We start from the raw sequence: 14,928 nt of genomic DNA on the forward strand, positions 1-14,928 counted from the left end.
TCTTCTCCACTGTAGGTGAGTTCCTCTCAGAGGAATGAAAAAAAAATAGGAAGAAAAATTTTAATTCCTTCTTTTTCTCTCTGCTTAGCATTCTGAGATACATGTGCTATGCCCCAATTAAAAAAAATTTTTTTTGTATATTTTTTGTTGGAGTTCAATTTGCCAACATATAGCATAACACCCAGTGCTCATCCCATCAAGTGCCCCCCTCAGTGCCTGTCACCCAGTCACCCCCACCCCCCTGCCCACCTCCCTTTCCACCACCCCTTGTTCATTTACCAGAGTTAGGAGTCTCTCATGTTCTGTCACCCTCACTGGTATTTCCCACTCATTTTCTCTCCTTTCTCCTTTATTCCCTTTCACTATTTTTTATATTCCCCAAATGAATGAGACCATATAATGTTTGTCCTTCTCCGATATGCCCACATTTTTATTGCACCTTTCCCCCTTTGTTGTGACATTCCTTGTTAGAGAGCATTTCTGTATGCTCATGTGTCATTTCCTTCTTCCTTCTGGAAAAGCTGTCATGGCTCTCATTTGTTTTTCTATGGGCGTCAAGTATTTGGATATTTACTTAGACAACCAGTTGGAATACTAACAAGTTCAAGGGGTTCTCATAATCTTTAGCTAAAAACAAAAAGCTTAAGCGAATGAAAACAAAAATCCATATGAACACCAGATTTACAATTTTTTTTTCTGTCTTTCTACCTCAAAGAATTTGCTTCCTTGGAGTCATGTCTTAGGATCCAGCACATCAGAGTCTTCTGGCTTATATTTTCCTACCTGAGAGTCTACAAGATTTACCTTTCTAGACATTTATTGTCATGACAACTTCTATTTTCTTTTTTCATATAGAAGTAGCCAGAGATTCTTCATCCTCTTCAAACACATCAAGCAATATTTATAGTGAGGCCACAATTAATAAAATGTTTCCCAGAATATGTGTGGGTTGTGTTTAAAGGAATTAGAAGTAGCATTGAATTGTTTCTATTATATAAGAGGTCTGTTTACTAAATGTATATTGTAGAAAAGATCAATGCATTTCAGGCATACAAAAGACATGATCTGAGAGCCTACTATAGGGATCCAGCCCCTGCCTGTGTGGTGGGTGATATAATAAAAGGAAACAGCAAATTTGAGTTATGTCTATACATGTGTAGATGATGTGTGTGTGTGAGAGAGTAACTTATGATTAGAGTTGTCAAGTGGGAGTTTATTAGCTAAACAAAAAGGAAGATGGAATTCCAGAGGAGCAGCTTATGCAAAGACAAGGTGTGAGACAGTAGGTAGATCCAGACCGTCTTTGCCTCCAAAGGGATGGATGGAATCCTGCAAGGATGGACTTCAATGATTAGCCTATAGTCCCTTCCATGTGCTCCACTGAGTCTTTATATTTGGGTGAGGGCCCTAGGGAGTGCCTATGTTAGATGATCTTGAGGAGGCTCTGTTTTTTGGACTTTCTGTGAAGTTCATAGAGCTTGGGGATTTTCCATACAGAAGCTGATGTTGGATGGGTGGGAGATTGTGGGATGTTGAGGATGGGGCTGGCTCCCACTTCAGTGGGAAGCACTGAGTTCTGTTCTCTGTCCTTAGGTAAGCTGTGCCAGTGGACTGATGCCTGCCTATCTCATCCCTGTGCTAATGGAAGTACCTGTACCACTGTGGCCAACCAGTTCTCCTGCAAATGCCTCACAGGCTTCACCGGACAGAAGTGTGAGATTGATGTCAATGAGTGTGACATTCCAGGACAGTGCCAGCATGGTGGCACCTGCCTCAATCTACCGGGTTCCTATCAGTGCCAGTGCCCCCAGGGCTTCACTGGCAAGCACTGTGACAGCCCCTATGTGCCCTGTGCACCCTCCCCCTGTGTTAATGGTGGCACCTGCCGGCAGACTGGTGACTTCACATTTGAATGCAACTGCCTTCCAGGTAAGGAGAGCGCCTAGTGTGCTGGGGCTGGAGATGTACCTCCAGCACCAATGGAAGGTGACGGCTGTGGCTCAGTTGCTCCTTTAGGAAATAGACTTCCCAGTGGGGAAGAGGGGAAATAAGAATTTTGTGTGGGGTGGGTTGCTGGTGAGAGAAGAGTTTTATGGACTAATGGGGTCCATAAACAATAGAGGGTAATTTAACACGTCAGAGTTTATGAAGATGAGTAGCTAGGAAATTGTTTATTGTCCTTTTTCAAGGAGCAGTAAGAAATGAAACAGCTCTGAAAAAGAGATAGGTCTATGGAATGGAAGGGAACACAATGAAAATTAGATGTTGAAAAATATGTGTGATTAGTAAAGTACTTTAAACTAAATTGACAATAATAGTAGGTGATCAGCTTTCCTATATGCTTTCACCTCTGGAGGAATAATAGATTCTTTTCTGCTTACCCTTTTGTAATATTTCCTGGGCTCCTTGCCCTTTCCACGTAACCTCTGTGACTTTGGGTAACCTTGCCCTGACTTGAAGCTAGAGAATTTTGGAATTAGGGTGGTGCTGTGTTTGCTCAATGGGTACTCATTGATACATGCTGATAGATAAGGTATGGCACAACCAGACAAGATAGAAGCCAAAAGAGGAGCAGCATATGAGACCTTGTGGCCTTCTAAGGGTTCCATAGAAAGGGAGAAATGAAAATGAGCAAGCCTGGCCAATTCACTAACCCCTTGTAAAAACGATGAAGAAGCTGAAAACTGAGAATTTTGTTTGGGAACAGAACATAAGCAGCTGGGGCAGATGAATTACTAAGCAACAAAGATTCTGTTTTTTTATACAAATATCCTTAGTACAAAAACAAAAGAAGGAAAACTGTAGTGGGGAGTAAAGTGCTAAGTAAGCAGAATTGCCTCAAAAAAGTTGTTTTAGCTACTCTTTCAAAATGGGAATCTTAGATTCTGGTGTTGTGGATGTGGTTCACATATAACGGGATTGTGTGTTTTATCTTTTGGGGATTAAAGGTCATTTGTTGGTCCTTGATATAAAGCCAAATGGTAATTAACTCATTTCATTCAGTAAAAATTTATTTACTGTCACTTGTTTTCTAGGCACTGTGCTATGTGCTTAGAAAAGAGCATTACGAGACACTGCCACATAATAAAAAACTCTATACCATTTAACTGTAAGCCACAAGAACAAGCTATTAATTGTATTGCTTTCAGTTTCTCTTTCAATGAAGAATAATGAAGATAATGCAGTCATTCTAGACACTAAATTTTATTGACAGAGTATTACTGTCATTTATATTATCTTGTAGAAGAAATAACTAAAAGGTATCTTTCTTCACTCCCATATTTCTTGGCCATATTCTAAGGGTTAAAAAGAAGACAGAAATGTAAACAATTTAATTTTATGCGTATTCTAATAATCTAATAGCCTAAGTGGCTAATAATTAAGGTTAGCATGATTTATTGTTGAAAGCTAAATATATTTTTTTCAATTTGTAAGAAAATTATTTTTAATAGTTGCCCAGAACAAGAAGTTGATTTGGCAGCAAAATACTGACGGGAAGTCAGAGAAGTCAATAAAGGAAGTTTTTAGCTAAGAGAGAGTGATTGTTCACTCCCATAGTCTCTGCATTGTTCTCCATTAGCCACGATAAGAACCTTAGGGAATTCTGAGAGTGTGTCCAGGAAAGAATCTGTCAAACCAGAATAGTATCTCCTCCTTGAGAAAGGAAATAACCAGGGATTCCACAGCTGAAAGGCTGCCAGAGCTCGTGGGATGGAGTAAGGAGATCTTGGCTGTCTTTTACGCTCTGCTTGTAATTTAAAGCAAGACATTTGTTTACTCACTCATGAAGAGTGTGTGTGTGTGTGTGTGTGTGTGTGTGTGTGTGAGAGAGAGAGAGAGAGAGAGAGAGTGTGTGTGTGTTGGGTTTGGGACGGAGTTGCAGGGGGCGGGGAGAAGATTTGGCAAAGAGAAAACTAACATTTATTTAATGCCTTTTATGAGTTAGGCACTGTGCCAGGTACTTCTACATCCATTAGTTCAATTACACAAAAATCTTGGGGATAGGTATCATTTTCCTAGTTTTCCCAGGTGAAATAGCTCAAGTTTGGAGATTGGTAAGTGATTTACCCAAAGTTGCACAACTAACATGTGGTTAGGCTGAGTCCTGAGATCCAGACAGGTTATTTCCAAAGCCTGTGTATCTTACTGCCTCACACTGCACTGCTCCTCCATACTTTGAAAATGTATGAAACTTTTTAAGTGCTTTGAGATGTTTTGATTAAAAAAAAAGTAGGAGATACTTCTAATTATGATAAAATACTCTTTGTACATATCAACCTATGTATGGCACCAAGAAGACATTTAAGATAGTTAAATAGACTAGTTCTTGCCTTTTGGGGTCACATGATCTAAAACAGCTGACATCAGCTTAGACAAAGTATAAAAAAATTTAAAAAGAATTCAAAACAATAGACAATGCAGTTAACACTGTGAATAAATATGTATTTACACAATTTGTAAGATTTTATGTTCATTGTTTTTATGTCCCAGGTGGAGTTTGGAAAGTATTAACTTTATTTCCATATAGGGAAATAGTGCCTGGAGATTATTTTTTCTGAGAAAGTCCTTTTCATAATGCAATACCATTCTCCTTGCTCCTCCTTCCATTGTGCTCTGCACTATTCAAGAGACTAAAATGTCACTTAAAATAATAATGACTGTCTCAATGTAAATAACACCCTTATTTGAAGAGAATCATTGTTTCAGTTCTAAAAATGGAGAAACCAAGTCAGCAGGAGGGAAAAGGCTTGTTAGGGTATTCAGCGGCTCCCATGTGTGCTTCCTGCCACATTTCAAGTCTTTGCACTTTTAATTGAGGCCTACCCTAATCACTCTATTTCAGATAGTAACCAACCCCTTTCCGCTTAATTATTGGCCCAAGTCTGCTTTTTCTTTTCTTTTTCTGTAAGTAACACTTATCATCTGCTCAGGATATAATTCACTTCATTATGTCTATTGTTTATTGTCTGTCTTTTCTGAATTCTGCTGCCTCTTCCCCTCTTCAAGTGAAAGTTGGAGTCTTTGTTTCTGTTTAGTGACGTATCTCAAGCACCCCAAAACAGTGCCACATTCATAACAGGCACACCAATATTCATTGACCAAGTGGATTTACTATGCTATCAGAGTACTGAGAAGGTAATTTTGGTCTTCCCATCTTCTTTCTGGTATCATACATCCTAGACTTAGTTTGAGTTCTCTGTAGTTCTTGTGTACTCTAGTACTGGAGAAGAAGAACTTCAGAGTCCTTTGCAACTCTGAAAGTCGCAAGTTAGTGACTACATTCAAATGGCCGAGTTATAGTTCTTTTCCTGCAAAGGACACTGTAGTTACAGTGAGTTAATTTTTAGACTTTTGTTATTGAAGTATAGTTGACATATGATGTTATATTAATTTCAGGTGCACAACATAGTAATCAACAATTTTATATATTACTCAGTGCTTAACACAGTAAATGTGTTCTCTGTCTGTCCCCATACAACAGCATTACAGTATTATGTTCCCTAATGCTGTATTACGGACTATGTTCCCTAATGCTGTGTTTTTCACCTCCATGACATATTTATTTTATTACTAGAATTTTGTGCCTCTTTATCCCTTTTACTATTTTGCCATTACCCCCTCCCCCCACCTCCTTCCTGGCAACCACCAGTTTGTTCTCTGTATTTGAGTCTGTTTTGTTTTTTAGATTCCACATATAAGTGAAATAATACGGTATTTGTCTTTCTCTATCTGACTTATTTCACTTAGCAAACAATACTCTCTAGGTCCATCCATTTTGTCACAAATGGCAAGATTTCATTCCATTTTATCGTTGAGAAATACGAGTTTAATATTTGAGTATTACTGTAAGACTCATGGAGAGGGGATTAAAACTGGAAAGTGACTCATCTTGTAGAAAGAAGTGTTTCTCTACAGAGGGAAGGAAAAATATATTGAGTATATTCAAGAGGGAACTAATAGAATCAAACCAAGGAACCATATTTCATCTTCTCCCTGAATGATCAACTGTTAATAATCCAGATCCTTCATGGGATAGCATTAAATAAATCTTTAGTGGCAAGAAGCTCTGAAAAGGGACATTCAGCCAGAATAATTTTAACATAAGGAAAAGAAAATAAATTAGTGAATTATTGATTCCCAGTATTTTTGGGTTGGGACCAATTAGTGGGGAGAGAATCAGTTAGGGTAGTCTTTGTGTTTGTGGATATTTTAAAAAGTAGCACAGGTTATCAGAGAACAGTGGGTTGTTTGAATCTATTGGCTGTGCCTTGTGAGTTCATAGTTGGATTGGCCAGTCCTCGATGTACTTTCCTTTTCTTTCTCTGCCACACCTTTCTATTCCTCTATGATTTAAAAAAAAATTCATAAGAAGATCTCTGATCCGTCCTTTCCAAACAACGGAGGCTTATTCTCTGTGAACCACCTCTGTATTTCACAGGCTGATTATATGTGATATCCCTATATCATTAAAATAAACCTTAGGCTCATTTTGTGGCTTTTGTGTCTGAGCTTTAAAACTATTATAAATAATTCCCTCCTGCATTCTCAGATGCAAGGGCATGTGACTTTCTCTTGGGTATTATACTAATCATAATTTGGCAGGTTTCTTTAGAGCAGATGAAGAAATGATTATACCACTTTCCAGGGTACATTATTTTAGTTCCAGTTTTAGTTGATGTTCCTGGCGGTCTTTCCTATTCTCCTATGCTCAGTAGTTTGGACCATGCCATCTCCTTAGCTTTCTGTTACCTTCCCCTGCCCATCTTGCCTTTTTATATAGAAATTACTCTTTAAAAAAAATATTTAATTTATTTAAAGAGAGAGTGTGAGTGGGAGGGACAGAAGGAGAGAGATTGATTTTCTAGCAGACTTTGTATTGAGCCTGGGGCCTGACTCGGGGTTCTATCCCATGAGATTGTTACCTGAGCCAAAATCAAAGAGTTGGATGCTCAATCGACTGAGCTACCCAGGTGTTGCTAAGGACTTATTTTTTATGATGTGTCAAAGGCACTATTTCATTGAAATGCCTTCTATGTTCCCAATCCCCATGGGGATTAGAGACCTCCCTAAGGTCTTTTGCTAACTTGTATACCTCTAGCACAGCACTTATCAAACTGATGGTTTATTTGTTCATCTTTTCTAGTAGACACTTTTTTTTAAAACTTTTCCCCCCATACCGAACTTAGTGCCTGGCACAAAATTGAGATTCAATGAATATTTGATAAATGAATGAATTAAATGTGATAGAAAAAGAGAATTATTGTATTCTATAATTAAAAATATATTTTATACTGAATTTCTTTCTTTTAATTCAGCTTACTCATTTCTTTGACTTTTTCAGTGATGAAGTAAGAAGAGTGGAATCATTAGGGAGATATTAAGGGAGGTGTGTAGGAGCAGCAGCCTGGGTGGGTGGTGGGGCTGGGGGATACATGGCCAGTCATGAAGGTCAGTGAGAAAGGAGGATGTATGCCAAGAAAACTAACTGGACAGATATGGGGCCAGTTTGCTTTTGTGACAGATTTTTTTCTTGGGGGTTGTGGGAGAAAGTAGCCTTGTAGCTCTTTTTTGCCTTTGTCTAGTTCCAGATATTCCTGTTTTTTTTTTTCTCATTCTTTCATCCCTATGGACTAAAGCTCTTCTGGATGACTTTTAGCCTGGTTTGGGAGAATCTTAGTTGTGTCATTTCATCTTCTTCTTTCTGCTCTCTTCTTTGTATCTTTCCACAAGCCTTTCTACCCTCACACATCCCAACATCTGAAAAATGGCAAGATATGGGTGCTTTCTTGAGAGATGTTGTTCTCTGTGTGGGATGACCAGGTCAAAAGATTCTTTTATGCTCCCCTGCCTCATGTCATCATTTATCAGTTACATGGGCCATGGTTTTATAATAGCACAGTCTTAAAATGTTCCTTCTAAGTTTGATTTCTCTCTTTTTGGCCTTTTAAGGATGTGAATTGGCTTTAAGCAGTAGACTCCTTTTAGTACGGTCATGTGAGCCTCTTTGTAAGTCTGTTACAACCATCCCACCCACAGGTCTGGAGACTTGTCTGTTTCCCTTTCCCTTAGAACCTTAAAATACATTTTTAAGAAGTGATTGCACTGTAACTTATTCATATAAGCCTTACCACGACCTCCCCTCCTTGGATGGACTTTCTAACAAGAATTTGCTAGCTGTTTCCAAAAAGAGGTTTGTATCTTTATTTTTATAGCATAAATTCTGTCTTAACTCTGGAGGAGAACTGATTTAGTTTGAGTTTTCTCAGACATGGGAACTTTTAACCTACGTCGGTTTTTCAGATTTTTGCATGGAACTCTGGGGTCCCAGACAGCGTAATGATTGAAACTAGTTCAGTACTGACTCCTACCTACTAGCCATATAAACTTGGATAAGTCAGCCACATGGTTGTCAACCTCTTCATCCGTAACATAAAAGGATTAGAGTAGATAATTTCTGTGGACTACTTTTATTCTGTTCATACATAATAGTATTAGCTAATATGTATAGATCAGGCACTGTTTTAAATGCTTTCCCCCTTATAATAGCTTTATTGCGATCCAGCTTGCATACCATATAATTCACTCTTTAAAGTATACAATTCAGTGGTTTTCAGTGTATTCACAGATATGTGTAACCATGACCACAGTCAATTTTAGAACATTTTTATCATTCCAAAAGAAACCCTATACCATTAGCAGTCACATTGCCTTGGTCACTAATTCTCCCCCAGCACTAGGCAACTACTAATCTACTTTCTGTTTATAGATTTGCCTGTTCTGGACATTTCATATAAATAGAAACATATGTGGTCATTTGTGATTGGCTTCTTTCACCTGACGTTTTTGTAATGTTTTCAAAGTTCATTCATGTTGTAGGAGATATCAGTACTTCATTCCTTTCATGGCTGAATAATATTCCATTGTAGATTTGCCACATTTCCCCCTACTTTTTAAAAATTGAAGTATAATTAACATATAATGTTATATTAGTTTCAAGTGTGAAATATGATTCAAGAATCCCGATCATTACTCAGTGCTCACCACATTTTATTTATCCATTCATCAATTAATTGACATTTGGGCTCCTTCTGCTTTTTTGGCTATTATGAATAATGTTACTGTGAACATTCTTGTACAAGTTGTTGGGTGGACAAATATTTTCATTTCTCTTGGGTGTATATTTAAGAGAGGAATTGCTGGGTGATGTGGTAACTGTTTAACCTTTTCAGGAACTGCCAGACTATTCAGAGTGGTTGCACTATTTTTTACCTTCCAACCAGCAGTATATAAAGGTTCCAATTTCTGTACATCCTCACTAATGCTTGCTGTTGTCTGTCTTTTTGATTATAACCATCCTAGTTGGTGTGAGATGACATCTCATTGTGCTTTTAATGGGCATTTCTGTGATGGCTATTGGTATTGAGCATCTTTTCATGTGCTTATGGCCATTTGTATATCATCTTTGGAGAAATATCTATTCAGGTCCTTTACTCATTCTGTAATGGGCTATTTGCCTTATTATCATATTATTTATACTGTATTTTTATAATTGCTGTAAGAGTTCTTTATATATCCTGAATACAAGTCTCTTATCAGATACATGATTTACAAATCATTTTCTCTCATCCCGTGGGCTGTTTTTTTACTTTCTTGATGGTATCTTTTGAAACCCAAATGTTTTTAGTTTTGTTGAAATCCAAACTTACTAATTTTTCTTTTGTTGCTTATACTTTTGGTCATATTTATGGAAGCTTTGCCTACCCCAAGTCACAGAGATTCACTCCTGTGTTTTCTCATGAAAGTCTTATAATTTTAATTCTTAGGTTTTAAGTTAATTTTTTGTATTATGGAATGTGAAAGGGGTCCAATTTATTCTTTTACCTGTAGATATTCAGTTGTCCCAGCACCATTTACTGAATTAAGTTCTCTGTGTATCTAATTAATTTATTCTTTACAGTAATCCTCTGTAGTAGGCCCTGTTAATTACCCCATAGAGGAAAAAAAGTTCTAGTATCTTACCCCTATTCACTCTCCTATTGCATGGAAATGTTGAAAGTTGAACCATGGCCCCAAAGGCCATGCTTTAATCATGAATTAACTCTTACCAACCAGCCTTCTTATGTGCTTACCTTTGACAGGGGAAAACTACCTTGAAAATAGTCAATTATAAAAATAAAACATTTTATTTCTTATAGTTGTGGTTATGCTGAAATGCTTCTGCTTTCTTTGTCTGTGGTTGGTGAATTCAGTTAGTTGTAGCATCAGCTAATGTAAATTCAGGGTCACAGTTTCAATTCCTAATAGTTTGGCTATAAGGGCTTTATCACCTCCCTGATATTGTAGTCAACCATATTAGTCTTACTCATCATAAAGATCAAGTTACCAGTTATAAAATAACACTAGACCATGCAGGTTCCAGCAGTGGTGGGCCAGGAGCCCTATTTTCCTCCCACACTCTAAAACTGTATCTTTTACTTTTCTAAAGAATGTTTCCATTAAGAGCACTACAGTAGGAGCAAAGACCTCAGTTATTGTTCAGACACTGCTACTTGGTGGATCTGTAGATTTGTGCTTACTTTGTCTTAATTATGGGTGGGCTTAAACCAGTATTTTCTGACTCCATTCATTTGTAAGACTTTCATACAGTTAAACAGATCTATGAGTAATAGGATAAATTTTTAAAAATCTGAGTCTATAAAAGATTTTATGGTCTCTCTTAAGCTTACTTAGTAATTCATCTCCTTGAATGGGCTGTATACCAAATGCCTAGAGAAATATAATTCTCTTTATCAAGCTTTCAATTATTCCCATCTTCCATGACATGATTTCCTTTGGTGTTGGTAATTTTTTTTTTCTGCTTGGTTTATACCTGTTTACATGACTGCCACTTTATTTAGAGAAACCAGCCATGTTGCAGCCAGTGCAGATGTAGAATATCACAGTAGCTTGTGGTAGGAATGAATAAAGCAGGGTGTGATTGGTATCTGTCCCATTCACCAGGCTGTAAATACCTACAAAGCAGGGACATTTTGTCTTTTTTACTCACAGTTATATCCCCATTGCTTAGCATAAGACCCAATAAGTGTTTTAAGTGAGAGAAGAAAAACCTTCAGGGACATTTTGAAGAGCCAAATACTTAGTCATACTGTATTTCAAATGGGAATGTTCAGTTGAACATTCAGTTTTAAAGCTGGTAGTCTTGGGATGCTTGGGGAGCTCAGTGATTGAGCATCTGCCTTCAGCTCAGGGCATGATCCCGGGGTCCTGGGATCGAGTCCCGCATCGGGTTCTCTGTGGGGGAGCCTGCTTTTCCCTCTGCCTATACCTCTGCCTCTGTGTGTGTGTGTCTCTTGTGAATAAATAAAATCTAAAAAAAAAAAAGCTGGTAGTCTTCTATTTCACTAGCTGTGGAATTTGGTAGCAAGGAGAAAGAAAGGAAAAGCTCAGTATATAAATTACAGAGAAACACACTATGGGTAGTTAAGTTGAAGTTAGGTGTGCTGGCTTCATTTTTTATTAAAGGGAAAAATTAAAAGGAAGGAAGTAATGCTTTAAATGTGGAGAGAGGGATGAAGAATTTGAAGGTTTGGTAAGTTTAATAATAATGCCACCCCATTTTCGGATACGTTTTTATATTTATAATATAAATATATTTTACTCATGATATGGCACTTATAACAACCTAGAAAGACAGGTTGGGCAGGTGGAATCAGCCTCATTTTACAGATGAGGAAGCTAATTCAGAGTTTGTAATTTAGTATGTGTTAAATAGCTTATAGGTAGTCAGATTGGAACTTGATCCATATCTTCAGACTGTGAGCTCAATATTTTTTTTATGTTCTGCACCCCCACTTAGTTTTCCCAAGCATCCTAAGAATAAAGTAAATTATTTTAAATTTAATTAGGTGATCTTTTATCTGTTCTCATTAAAAAAAAAGATTTTATTTCTTTATTTGAGAAAACGAGAGAGAGAGAGAGAGAGAGAGAGAGAGAGAGAGAGAGAGAGAGAGAGACAGCACGAGCAAAGGTAGGGGCAGAGGAGAGGGAGAAGCAGGCTCCCTGCTGAGCAGGGAGCACAATGGAGAGCTTGATCCCAGGCCCCCGAGATCATGACCTGAGCCGAAAGTAGGTGCTTAACCTGCTGAGCCACCCAGGCACCCCTTTCTCCTCCTTCATCTAGCACGGAGCTGGGGAAAATCTAATATCCTACCCCTTCCCTTTTTAAGAACCAGTGAATAGTTGTCTAAGTAGACATTTTTCTTCACGGGGATCTTATTTCACAAAACCCCTTTGAAATACTTGTGAGGTAACTGTGAAGGCATGTTATTGGCATAACAAGTCACTTTAACTGTCTAGCGTCTCTCAAGGCAAGATAAGACAGAGAAGATTGGGGGATTTTTTTGTATGGTGAGTCCTGGGTTGACTGGCTGCTGGCTACTGAACTGAAATAATGAAGTAGGTCTGTTCTGATGACCATGTTCTGTGGAAGAGCTGATCACTTACTTCTGCATGAGAATTCATTATTTTCTCTTGTTCTTCTCTATCCAGGTTTTGAAGGGATCACCTGTGAGCGGAATATTGATGACTGCCCTAACCACAAGTGTCAGAATGGAGGTGTTTGTGTGGATGGGGTTAATACTTACAACTGCCGCTGTCCCCCTCAGTGGACAGGTATGCACACTGTGGTAAATTAACCAGAACGGGGCATGGATTGGTAAGGAGAGGCAGGCTGGTTTTCAAGTAGACACCTTTTACAAGGGTCTCTGTGTTATATCATTGGGGATAGTGCTAACCCCAAATGTTCTTCTCTGCTCATTTAAAGAAAAATATTTTCACAGGTTATTGGGCTGGTGCTCTGAACTCAGCACTTCAACACTATGCTAAGGTACTATGGCAGATATGAAAGAAGAGCAATTACTGACAGACTCTGAGGTCTGGGAAAAACAGCACATTGTGTAGGATATAGTAGATACTTAACACATATTTGAGAGGAAAAGAACATAATTAACTATGAAAATATAAATGTTCTCACCATACTTACAGAGAAATGGTTTATGCTTAGTAACGGTGTGTTAACTAATCTTGTTGTAGTAATCATTTTGCTACACACACTATAAATGTGTATCAAGTCATCACATTGTATGTATACTTTAAACTTATACAATATTATGTGTCAAATATATCTAGTAAAGCTGGAAAAAAACCACTGCAACTTAAGTTTTGATGTAGTATCAAAGAATAATCATAATTATATGAAAAGGTTATTAAAATACTCTTCTTTCAACTAAAAAATGAAAATAAAACTTATACAGACTACAAGAGTTCAGAGCTTATTCATGGACAGAAATCCATCTCATATTATTGCCATGTCCTATAGTTATGCAAAGGGTTGGGGAGACAGCCTTGATGACATACTTTTTATGACACCCTTCTACACTTCTTTTTCCTTTTTTGTATCCCTTTTTGTACATTGGACAAGAACAGATTTTTAAGGCTCAGACATTAGTCTTGTTTAATTTTACAACCTCTTGGAAGTGTCTGATGTTGTCTTAGGCAGATTTTCCACTTATTTTTGAAAGTTAAGTGATTTTATGCAGACATTTGGTTCTAATTTCTGTTTATATCTATTTATCTAACTGAAAGTGGAAACAATTAAGAACTGATTAAGTGACTAAGAACTAAGCCTTTTTGAGAGAACTTGATGATTTAATATGGAAACCTAAGAATAAATTAGTGTTATAAGGAAGAAACTTCAGGGGCGCCTGGGTGACTGTTGGTTAAGTGGCTGCCTTTGTCGCAGGTCATGATCCCAGGGTCTTGGGATCAAGTCCTTCATTGGGCTCCCTGCTCCATGGGCAGCCTGCCTCTCCCTCTCCACCACTTGTGCTTTCTTTCTTTTTCTCTGAAATAAGTAAATAAAATCTTAAAAAAAAAAAAAAAAAAAAAGAAACTTTAGCACCAGTGAGAGATTTTTGCCCAGCAAAGAAGTCTTAATGTTGGATTGCTGCCATTACTACCTGATATTCTTTAGAATCTCCAAATTGCTTTCCCTTATTTGTAGGAGCTAATTATTTAGAGTACCCTTTAAAGCTGTACACTAATAATAGAAAAGATTAAAAGGGTTTAAAACTTTAGTAACATGATTTCCTAGAATGGCACACATTTCTGATTTTAATCCCCAACTTGTCCTTTTTTTTTTTTTAAGATTTTATTTATTTATACATGAAAGACACACACAGAGAGAGGCAGAGACACAAGCAGAGAGAGAAGCAAGTTCCATGCAGGTAACCTGATGTGGAACTCGATCCTGGGACCGCAGGATCACTCCCTGGGCCAAGGGCAGGCATTTAACCGCTGAGCCACCCAGGCATCCCCAGCTTGTCCTTTTTAATACTTTGTACTGAGTTTCCCCGGAATTTCTTCTTGGTGTCTTGATCCTAGGACTTCACTCCCAATACTCTGCTTTTTCTGTCATATTCTCTCTTCTCCTTAGCTTTTGCTGTTTCTCTGGTAGATTTTTTCAGATGCCATTTTTCTTTTCAACTCAAAAAAATTACTATGAAGTTCATTACATGAGAGAACTGGAAAGATTTAAATTTTTCTCTTTTTAATGATCCTTAGAGTGGTTTTGGACAGGATAAGATGCTTGTTAGGAACTTGGCCCTATTCTAATCTCTCTTTGCTCTGTGGGAGAGTGGCTCTTTGTTGTACATGGTACTAGGCTTCTGATGCCAATGAAGATTAAATGATTTCTTTGATGCTGTACTCTATTTTCTGCTTTGATATTAATTAGGAAGGTGCAATCTTGGGAAAGCTCTCCCAGTGAAGTGATATTTTATCAAAATTTCTTGCTCCAGGATGTTTAATAAGTACCATGTGTCTCTTTCTGCATGTGCTTTTGTATTTTCTAGAAAGGATGACAGATTT

General features: G+C 37.7%; 1 protein-coding gene across 2 annotated transcripts in view; it reads left to right on the forward strand.

Moving 5' to 3' along the window:
* The window catches only part of NOTCH2 (notch receptor 2), a 164,683-nt gene that overhangs the window by 76,146 nt on the left and 73,609 nt on the right, over window positions 1–14,928 (forward strand). For both annotated transcript variants that reach the window (XM_055312499.1, XM_055312498.1), the window contains exons 4-5: window positions 1,594–1,929; window positions 12,550–12,672. In XM_055312499.1, coding sequence (XP_055168474.1) covers window positions 1,594–1,929; window positions 12,550–12,672 — 459 coding nt within the window. The remainder of the gene's footprint in view (window positions 1–1,593; window positions 1,930–12,549; window positions 12,673–14,928) is intronic.

Source organism: Nyctereutes procyonoides, unplaced genomic scaffold (assembly GCF_905146905.1).
Source record: "Nyctereutes procyonoides isolate TBG_1078 unplaced genomic scaffold, NYPRO_anot_genome, whole genome shotgun sequence".
NCBI classification, from domain to species: domain Eukaryota; kingdom Metazoa; phylum Chordata; class Mammalia; order Carnivora; family Canidae; genus Nyctereutes; species Nyctereutes procyonoides.